General features: G+C 61.4%; 1 protein-coding gene across 1 annotated transcript in view; it reads left to right on the top strand.

Moving 5' to 3' along the window:
• Window positions 1-1,102: 1,102 nt before the first annotated feature.
• The window catches only part of BCL7A (BAF chromatin remodeling complex subunit BCL7A), a 28,150-nt gene continuing 18,788 nt past the window's right edge, over window positions 1,103-10,464 (top strand). The window contains exons 1-2 of the mRNA XM_062182445.1: window positions 1,103-1,257; window positions 9,194-9,275. Coding sequence (XP_062038429.1) covers window positions 1,166-1,257; window positions 9,194-9,275 — 174 coding nt within the window. The 5' untranslated portion in view covers window positions 1,103-1,165. The remainder of the gene's footprint in view (window positions 1,258-9,193; window positions 9,276-10,464) is intronic.

Below are 10,464 nucleotides of genomic sequence, written 5' to 3'. Positions count from 1 at the left end.
ATCTGGGGAGTGAACCAGTGGGGGAAGATCCCTCTCTCCTTCCTCGCTCTCGAGAACTCTGCATTTCAAATTTTTTTTTTTTTTAAAACAGAGGAAACTCAAGTTTCCCATACTATAGTACCTACAGCTGCAACCCTGAACTTCTCCAGGACTCGGTGTCCCGCGTGCGAAGTGCGTGACGCTGGGCGGGTTTACCTCCAGCCAGCACTGGGGCCACTCGGTCTCCCCGGACCGGCAGACTTTACGTCTAGTCCAGGGAGCATCGCCGCATCCAAACACCTGGGTGACCCTGATCCGTGTCGTCCACAGTGCTCCGTTCTTCCGGATGGGGAGGGAACTCCGCTCGCAAGTCCTTGTAGGTGGGACCAGTCCATGTTTACCCGCTAGGGTCACTGGAGCGGCCGCTGCGGCGGGCCCGAGCCTGATCCTACCTGCAGCAGGGCGACTTGTGGCCCCTCGCCCTGTTACGCCAGGGCCACTTCTCCCCGAGGGAAAGGAAGAGTCCCTGCTACCAGGAACCTTTTTTTTTTTTTTTTTTTTTTTAAAACAAGCCTCGTTTTCCAAAAGGGCGCAGCACGGGGAGGCGCCGGCCCGAGGCCGCGCGTTAAACAGGGCAGCGGCTGCACAGAGACCCGCGCTTCCCGACTCTCTCCAGGATCACCGCGCGTACGGAACCGCCGCCGCAACTCCGAGAAGTCAGGAGCCCCACAGGAAAACTTGCATTACTGCACCCGCTGCCACGCACCCGGGCCCGGACCGGGCCGCCCGCGGGCTCCGCAGGAATGCGCCGTCTCCGGGGGTCCCCGCCCGCACCTGCGGCCTCCCATGGAGCGACCGCGCGCTCCCCGCGAGCCCAGAGCCCGGGGCCACCGGGAGCCCCCGGCCTTCTCCCGGGGAGAGGCCCGGCGCCTCCCGGGGTGGAAGGCGGCGGCGACGGCGCCCGGAGGCCGCGCTGCTCCCCCGCTCGGTGCAGCTGCCGCCCGGCGCGTGCGCACTGGGCCCGGCGCGGCGGCGGCTTTGTGTGCGCGCGTGTGTGTGCGCGGGCGCGCGGGTGTGTGAGCGCCGTGTGTGCCGGCGGCCGCGGGCGGGCGCGAGTGTGGCCGCCGCCGAGCGCCAGCAGGACCCGGCGGGCGCGCTCCCCAGCCTCTCCGTCCCCGCCAGAACCATGTCGGGCAGGTCGGTTCGAGCTGAGACCAGGAGCCGGGCCAAAGATGATATCAAGAGGGTCATGGCGGCTATCGAGAAAGTGCGCAAATGGTAAGCAGAGGCGCCGTCTCGCCCGCCCGCGGCTCGGCGCCGCAGCCTCCGGGAGCCCGGAGCCGGCGCGGAGAGCCGCGGGCGCAGCGCCCCGGGCCGCCCGGCCGGCCGCGGGCCCGCGAGTTGGCGAGGGCGGGCGACGCGCGAGCCGGGTCACCTGCGCCCGGCGGGGGCCGCGGCCGCTGCCCAGGTGCGCTCGCGCCGGCCGCCCACCTGGCGGCGGCAGCCTGAGGGCGGCGGGCGCCCCGGGCCGGGGGCCCGAGCGGCGGGCAGCCCCCCGCCGCGGCGCCCGGCCGCCGGGAGGGGGGCTCGGGGCCGGCCCCAGAAGCCATTTCGTTTTGTGCAAGTCACATGAAAGCGGCTTCCCGCGCGCCGGGGCCGCGATGCCGGCGGCTGCGTTGGGGAGAGCGCGAGCTCCATTGTGCAGGCACCGAGCGGGCCGCCGCCGCCTCCCCGCGCGCCCCGGCCCGCGCCGGGCCTCCCGCCCCGCCGCCCGCCCAGGCCCGGCGCCCTCGAGTCTGCGGAGTTTGCAGAGCGCGAGCCGTTTAAATTTAGCGCTTTGGGCTGCCTGGAGCTAGGGCTCCGGCGGGGCGGTAGGTCGGGGGCGAGCGCCGGGCGCCCGCTCTCCGGGGCCGGGCACGGATCCCGGGCCGCGTCCGCGTCTGTTTTGCGGAGGGAGCCGTTGTTTTGTTCTCTGCGCGGGGGGCGGCGAGGGTCGCCGTGGGCCGGGAGTGCCCCCCAGGCTCGAATTCGGCCCGGCCCGGCCAGGCCCGCTTGTCACGGGGCAGGATCGTGCGTTCTGCCGGCCTCGTGGGGGTCCGCTTTGCAGCCCCGGGGCCAGGCCCCGGGCGCCAGGTTGGGTCGGACTTGGAAACTCCCAGCTCCCCGATTGCAACTTTATCATTTTTTTTTTCCCACGGCTTCACCCGGGTCCGGGAGGGATAGGAGCAGCAGTGTCAGCGCCCCCGGGGCTGGTAGTCCTTACCCGCCACCCCCTCCACCTTTTTTAAAAGTCCAGAGCCTGGGCAGGCCCCACCGAGGTCCGCTCCTACTTGGGGGCTGTTATTTCTGGAGCCAGCCTGGGGCTCTGCAGCAGCACTGGGGCCAGCCCCGGCTCTGAGGGTGTCACAAGTTAGCCGTCCTTTCTGAGTCAAATCCAACAAAAAGGCAAGAGGGAAATCAATAAAGTCCACGTGCTCCCGGGCCTCCTATGGAAAGGGCTGCCGCGCGGATGGCCGAGTGCCCGGCCGTGGGCTGGGCTTGGCTGCAGTGGGACAAAGAATTTTCAGAACCGTGAGAAGGGGAGGTTTTTCAAAGTTGAGATCCAAGCCGTGGGTGCCACAGAGGCTCCCCTGGCCCGCAGGGCACCTAGTGCCGTTGAAACGGTGGCAGAAACAGCTGCAGGCCAGAAGGCAAACCCCAGGAAACCACCACAGCCCCCCTCTCCTTAGAAGTCCCAGGGGAAGGCTGGAGGTGTCCCCCCTCCCCGTCTCAGCCCCTGTGCCTGGCGTCCCTTCTGTGCGCAGCCCGAGGTTAGGAGGGGGTCGCGCCAGCTGCCTCTCTCTGCTCAGGGAGGCGTGGTGGGGCCTCCTGCCCCAGGTTCCCAGCCGGGCAGAGAGTCCTGCACCCTGACAGCTGCGCCCAGGCTGCCAGCTGCTCTTCGGGGGGAGGGGGGAGAAGGAGGAGGGAGGGGGCCCAGAGCAGCAGCCTGCAAGCTTCCGTCTTGCCCAGGCCACCATGGGCCAGGCCTGGGGTTGGGAGGGGGCGTCTGCCCCCTTGCCTGTCCCCAGAGACCTCAGGCTTCCTTGCGGTGACCTTGGGTGCACCATACAGCTTCTCTCATGGACCAGAAGGCCTGTGGCTTCCCCTGGCTGTTGGGAACCAGTGAGGTCACATGTCCAGCCACACCTGGCCCTGTGCACTGGAGTACCTGGTAAACGTTATCACGAGGTGCACTTTGGATAAACTTGGCTCCCTCCCCCCCTTTTTTTTGTTTTGATATTTATTTATTTGAAAGGCATCGAGACAGATTTTCCATCCTCTGATTCACTCCCCAAATGCCCACGGCACCCAGCGATGGGCCAGGCCGAAGCCAAGAGCCAGGGATTCAATCCAGGTCTCGCACATGGGCGGCAGGGACCCAAGTACTTGAGCCGTCACCTGCTGCCTACCAGGGTGTGCATTAGCAGGAAGCAGGATCGGAAGAAGAGCCAGGACTCAACCCCTGGACTGCAATATGGGAAGCAAACGTCCTAAGTGGCGGCACCGAATGTCTGCCCATTTTTTTCCCCTTTTAGGCGAAAAGCCTTGTCTTTATTGTGTGATTCTCCGGCCCCTGAGTGGCCAGTCTGGCAATCAGTGGCCACTGTGCCTTCTGAATGGGCCATCATGTCAGCCCTGGGGCTTTTGTGTTGTTTATTAACAGCATGCTTCCCCCCCCATCCCCCGGGGCTGGGTTTCCCAGTCCCTGAGGTTGCCCAATTTAGCAGACAAAAATACAAGACACCCAGGTAAATGTGAATTTCAAATGAATAACAAAATGACTTTTAGAAATAGGTGATTTTTTTTTTTTTTTGACAGGCAGAGTGGGTAGTGAGAGAGAGACAGAGAGAAAGGTCCTCCTTTTTGCCGTTGGTTCACCTTCCAATGGCCGCTGCGGCCGGCGCATCGTGCTGATCCGAAGCCAGGAGCCAGGTGCTTATCCTGGTCTCCCATGCGGGTGCAGGGCCCAAGCACTTGGGCCATCCTCCACTGCACTCCCGGGCCATAGCAGAGAGCTGGCCTGGAAGAGGGGCAACCGGGACAGAATCTGGCACCCCGACCGGGACTAGAACCTGGTGTGCCGGCGCCACAAGGCGGAGGATTAGCCTGTTAAGCCACGGCGCCGACCAATTTTTTTTTTTTTTTTTTTTTAAGCATAAGTATGTCCCATGCAGTATTTGGGACATACTCGTACTAAAACAAGCACATCCTGTGTCCCACCAAGAGGAGAGCTGGGAGGTCTGGCAGGCTGTGAGCCTAGGCTGTTGTTTCTCCACAGCCCCAGGGAACCCTAAAACTCCCCTTCTGCTGCCCCTCCCTGTTCACTGCCCCAGGAAACAGCCGGCAGCCAGCTGTGTGCTCCCTGAGTCGAGCTTTAGGCCTGAGATGGTGGAGAGTCAGGTGGCCGGAAGATGGCTGGGGGACAGACAGGATGCTGGGCCTCTTTTTGGACCACTGGGCCAGGGTTGGAGAAGAGAAGGAAATGCGGGAGTCATTGGCTGGGACATTAGGGCTTCAGCTGTGTAGGGAGCTGAGCTCTAGTCATGGGGTCCCGGGAGAGGCCTGCTCCCAGGGGACTCTGCGGGGTCTCTGGGGGAGGTGGACGTTGGACTGTGCCTAAGCCTCTACTTCTCCAGGGGACCTGGGCCTGCGCCGGGCCTCCTGAGGTGTCAGGGACTCCCCTGGACAGTGACTCCCCTGGCCAGAGGAATCAGAGGCCTTTCTTTTTCAAATGTCTATTTATTTATTCTCATGGACTTGAGAGGCAGAGTGACAGAGAAGTAACCTCCCGTCTGCTGGTTCACTCCCCAAATGCACGTAACAGCCAGGATGAGCCCTGTTTTAGCAGAAGCCAGAAGCCAGGAACTCGATCCGGATCTCCATGTGCCGTCATCTGCTGCCTCCCACGATGCACTAGCTGGGAGCTGGGTCAGATGCACAGGGCTAGGACTTGAACTGACGCTTGGATATGGGACGTGGACATTTCAGGCAGTGGTTTAACATGCGTCACCACAACGCCTGCTCTCCTGAGTCCTCGTTGAGGGGCTCCTCAGGGTTCCCTTGGGTGGCAGGTGACTCCAAGACAGTCTCCTTGGTTGGCCCTTGGGCCTGGAGCCAGGGGAACACTGGAAGTTGGACTTGGCCTGGAGAACCTGGGATGGGTACTTGTAGTTTATGTAGGAGCCTGTGCTGGGACTGTGTACCTGGAGCTGGGACCCAATTTCATTCTTTTGCCCCAGGCACCCAGTTCTGAGAGGGACCAAAACCAAGCTGGCTACCGTGGCTACCAGTGGCCATCAAGGCAGGAGGGACCAGGGCAGCTTTGTGGCAAATTGGGGTGCAGCCTGACGGTTTGGGTGAATCCCAGCCCCGCGCCTGCAGGCATGAGCATGGAGGAGTCTGGGGGAGCCATGGGGTCCTACCTGGAGCACGCGGCCACTCCACAGTGCGTGTGGGCCCAGAGAGTGTTTCTGAGCATAGCCAAACATGGATTTTTATGTGGGGTTCAGTTTATGTGTTTACGTTTAGCAGTTGATTCAACTAAATCTTTTTTTTTTTTTTTTTAAACTTATTTGAGAGGGAGAGGAAGGAGAGGAAGAATGTGCGCCCGTCTGCTGGTTTACTCCTCCGTGTCTGCCGTGTTCAGGGCTGGGCCAGGCCGAGGCTGGCAGACAGGAACCTGCCCCAGGTCTCCCACGTAGGTGGCCGGAACTCCGTCACTGAGGCATTGCCTGCTGCCTCCAGGGTCTGCCTTAGCTGGGAGCTGGAGTCGAGGACCAGAGCCAGAAAAGAAACCCAGTCCCCCTGTGCGGAATGCGGGCATCTTGTCCGGCGTGTTCACTGCTTTTAAAAAAGTGCTGTGCAGGCCAAACAAAGCACCTGTTAGCCGCCTGTTCGCCACCCAGGAGGGTTCGGTTTACTGCAGTGGGCTCTGGGGTGACCACTGTGGGGACAGTCATAGGAAGCCTCAGCGGCTTCCCTGAGCCCGTGCCCATGTATCAATGAAACCCCGTTTCATTCTCCCAGGTGCTTGCTCAGTGACTTATACCTGAGTCCCGTCCCCTCTCCCAAAGTGGGCCCGGGCCAGGACTGAGATCGGTTTAAAACATTCTTGCCTATGGCAGGCATCGTGGCTCACTTGGCTAATCCTCCGCCTGTGGCGCCGGCACCCTGGGTTCTAGTTCCGGTTGGGGCGCCGGATTCTGTCCCTGTTGCTCCTCTTCCAGGCCAGCTCTCTGCTGTGGCCCGGGGGTGCAGTGGAGGATGGCCCAGGTCCTTGGGCCCTGCACCCACATGGGAGACCAGGAGAAGCACCTGGCTCCTGGTTTCGGATCAGCGCAGAACGCCAGCTGTAGCAGCCATTGGGGGGGTGGGGCAGGGGAACCAAGGGAAGGAAGACCTTTCTCTCTCTCTCTCACTGTCTAACTCTGCCTGTCAAAAAAAAAAAAAAAAAAAAAAAAAAATTCTTGCCTCTATCCCAAAGACCCTTGGTGTCAGCAGTTACAAGTCTTGGGAGTGGCTCAAGGACGAAGGGGTCGCTGGCTGGGGCAGAGGGAGGCACGAGAGCTGGGCCATTGTGGCCCGAGACGTCTCTGGGCAGCCTCGGCGACGCCAGACTGCGCCTTGGCCTGCCTGGTCTCTGCCCACTGGGTGGTTTGAAAGGTGCCCTGTGTGCTGCAAGTCAAATACCCCCCCCTTTTTTTTTTTTAACACCATCAAGCCCTGAATTTGTTGATTTACTGGGGCCCAGGCCAGGGAAGCCGGTTCAGGGCTGGAGTAGGGAGGGCTTTGGACACTGGCACAGGATTCTCATGCGGCCCTGTGCCCTCAGGTACCCACGTGCCCCTGAGGGTTGGCTCTTGCTTTTCATGGGCACAAGGCAGAGGAGGGGCCCCGGGGTCAGAGCCCATGGCCAGTCTTGGTTCTGCTGCACATCGGCTGTGTGCCTTGGTGACAGCAGTGCTCCCTTGGCCTCTGGCTCTCTCTGAAGAAAGAGGGCCCTCGGCACACAACGGCCATGGTGACTGTGCCTGTCCTGTCGCCGACGCCATTCCTGCGACGGTCCCTGTTCCTTCCAGGCACCTTCCAATCATTCAGAGCAGAGGCAGTGAGAGGCCCGGCTTGTGGCTGGTCCACTCCACCTCCAGGAGGTAGGAGATGGGCGGGCAGTGACGTCAACACCTGCCTTCATTCTTTCTGGGCTGAAAGGAAGGGCCCAGAGAGGCTGCTAAGAAACAGTACAGCATCCAGGATGTGAATCCTGGCTCTGGGAAGAATGAGTTTGCCACCCCATGCCTCGGTTTCTTTGTTGAATGGGGAAGGGTGTGGTGCTGTGGCTCAGCAGGTAAAGCCACCACGTGCAGTGCCGGCATCCCATACGGGCTCCAGTTTCAGTCCTGGCTACTCTACTTCTGATCCAGCTCCCTGCTAATGGTCTGGGAAAGCAGCAGAAGATGGCCCAAGTGCTTGGACCCCTGCCACCCACATGGGAGACCCAGATGAAGCTCCTAGCTCCTGACTCCTGGCTCTGGCCTGGCCCAGCCCTGACCGTTGCAGCCATCTGGGGAGTGGACTAGCGGATGGAAGATCTCTGAGTCTCTCTCTCTCTCAGTCTCTCTCTCTCTCTGTAACTCTGCCTTTCAAATAAATAAATATTTTTTTTAAAAAAAACAGGGAAGTGACATTTCCTCCCAAAGTTACATAAAGACTGCAGCCTGCACTGCAGGTGTTGGGGTGCCCGTGTCCCTTTTGAGACCACTTAGGATCGAGCCCCAAGTCCGGCTCCTGAATCCAGTTTCCTGCTCATGCAGATCCTGGGAGGCAGCAGGGGAAGGCTCCAGTCCTTGGGTCCCTTCCACCGTGTTGGAGACCTGGATTGCTTTCCTGGCTCCTGGCTCCTGTCAACCCAGCCCTGGCCATTGGGGGGTATTTGGAGTGAACCAGTAGATGGGAGCTTGCTCTGTCAAGTTATATATATATGTGTATATATACACACATACACACACACAATGTGGTTGGACCAAGTGTGTGCAGTGCTGAGCACACAGAAGCCGCTGGGAACAGTCAGAATATGATAATAAACGCCAGGCCCCAGGGGACACGTGGGACCTGAGCAGGCAGCTTGGGGTGGGGGTGTCTGTGGTCCCAGTGGCAGGACCCCAGGCTGAGTTTGGGCCGAGGAGGGGCCAGCAGCTGGCGGACAGAACAGAGGTCCTCGTGCCTCACAGAAGCCTCCGTCCTGTCGTGAAATCGCTGAGCCTTCCTAGTAGCGGCTCTGCCATCCGTGACAGGTGCGCCTCTGGCCCCTGCATCCTCCCGAGGGTCCCCGAAGTAGCCTGTTTCCCAGCAAGCGGTCAGCAGCTTCCCCGTGGCCCCCGCTTCTCCATACAAGGAGCCTGGGCGCCCAAGCTGTCGGGGTTCAGACCCCAGCTCTGCCTCTAGGGTCCAGAGCCTCAGCACCCCAGGCGTTTGTGGCCCCTGAGCATTTGGGGCAGGAAGTGATCCGGCCGGGCGCAGCCGTAACCTGCAGAGTGTTAATGGCTTGGGGCAGATAGGGTAGAGGCCTCGGTGAACGTGGACAAACCAGGCACCCCCTCCTTCGTGCTGCCTGTCAGTTTCTCCTCTTCCGTGAGCCTGTCTTCCAGGAGCTGAGGGGTGTGGTAGGATTCAGGGTCTTCCCTTGTCCAGCCCCTCAGTGTCGCCCCTGGAGTGGAGGAGTGCCCCCAGGGCTTCCTTGGTGAGGCCCGTGTGCTCTGCACCCTGCTGGGCTGCCCCTGGGGGCACAGGTGGGCCCGTTTGCAGGCTGCATGCCACAAGCCGGACGTGGACTTGGCCCTAGTCCGTCTGTCCCTTCCTCTCAAGCCCTATCCCTGCCCTTGACCCTGTCTGCGTTTCCTTCCAATGGAAGCCCACAGAGGCTGACAACCCTGTGTGGTTTACCAGCTGGGGAAGCTGGGACCTGGGTTGGTGACGTGACTTCCCAGGACCCCCCAGCGAGTGGGACTGGCGCCAGAATCCCCACCCACGCCGATGTGACCCGAGTTCGTGCTCAGCCCCAGTGCCAGGCAGGTGCCGGGCACGGCTGTCCCAAGAGAGCATTACCTGCACTGGTCCCTGAGGTGAGCAGGGTCCTGCCCTGGAGGCCCCCGGTGATGAACTCTGCCTCGTCCCACAGGGAGAAGAAGTGGGTGACCGTCGGCGACACGTCCCTACGAATCTACAAGTGGGTCCCTGTGACGGAGCCGAAGGTTGACGAGGTGAGTATTTGGGGCTGGCCCCAGGGGGCTGCTCCTCCACGCTCCTCCCACCGCAGGGAGAGGCGCCGTGTTCTGCCTCCTGCCACCTGGGAACCTGCAGTCTCGTCTGCCCGCAGAGCAGAAGGCCCAAGGTGAAGCCTGCAGAGGCTGCTGGACTTGTCGCTGCCCCTCGCAGAGCTAGGGGCTGTCCTTGGCAAAGTGTGTCTTCTGGGCCCAGAGACGCCAGTGGGGATGTGCCACCATGCAGAGGAGCCCCCTCCCCTGGCCCGGGACACCGTGGCTGGGCCCACAGACAGGCAGCCCGTCCTCATCCCCGTGCTGTGCCCCCGAGCCCTCGTGCATTTACCAAGCCCGGTGAGAATGCCTTTTGTGACTCCTCTCGCGTATTTCTCATCTGCAGTGTGTGCACTTGATATTTCGGGACGTGGGCTCAGAGAGGTGTAGCCACTTCCCCAGAGACATACAGCTGAGGGTGCAATCGAGAGGCAGGCCTTGGTCTCTCTGACTCTCGCCTGCACACCCTGCCTGCTCTTGAAGAGACTTCTGGTGGCTGTGACTGCGGCTCCCAGGCGGCCCATCCGGACTGCGGCCACTAGAGGGCGCTGGAGCGGCTGCGCTGGTCGCAGGGAGAGGTTAAGCAGGCAGACAGGCGTGGTGGCCTCCGGCCAGCTCCCTCCAAAGACAGGGGTCAGCTACTCTGGTGTTCAGGGGAAATCCAGAGCAGTGGCATCTGTAGACCTTTGCACGGCTGTTTCCCTATCTTCCTTGTTCACCTGGACTCACTCGTCTCCTCCAGGAAGTTGGCTTAGACCAGCTCACAGGGCTCAAGCCACTCAGGGCTGTCAGGTGCTCATGCCTGGTGAGTTTTGGGAGGGGGAATCAGCTTCCTCCCTCCCCCACCTCTGTGACCTGCCCCGAGCCTTGAGGCCTCAGGCAGGGCACAGGCTCCGTTTTTGTTTTTTTTTGTTTGTTTGTTTGTTTGTTTGTTTTTTGATAGGCAGAGTTAGACAGTGAGAGAGAGAGACAGAGAGAAAGGTCTTCCCTCCGTTGGTTCACCCCCCAAAAGGCTGCTACGGCTGGTGTACTGCGCCGATCCGAAGCCAGGAGCCAGGTGCTTCTCCTGGTCTCCCATGCGGGTGCACGGCCCAAGCACTTGGGCCATCCTCCACTGCACTCCCGGGCCACAGCA

Source organism: Lepus europaeus, chromosome 23 (genome assembly GCF_033115175.1).
Source record: "Lepus europaeus isolate LE1 chromosome 23, mLepTim1.pri, whole genome shotgun sequence".
NCBI classification, from domain to species: Eukaryota; Metazoa; Chordata; class Mammalia; order Lagomorpha; family Leporidae; genus Lepus; species Lepus europaeus.
Note: the sequence above shows the minus strand (reverse complement) of the source record. Positions and strands in the feature narration are given on the sequence as shown.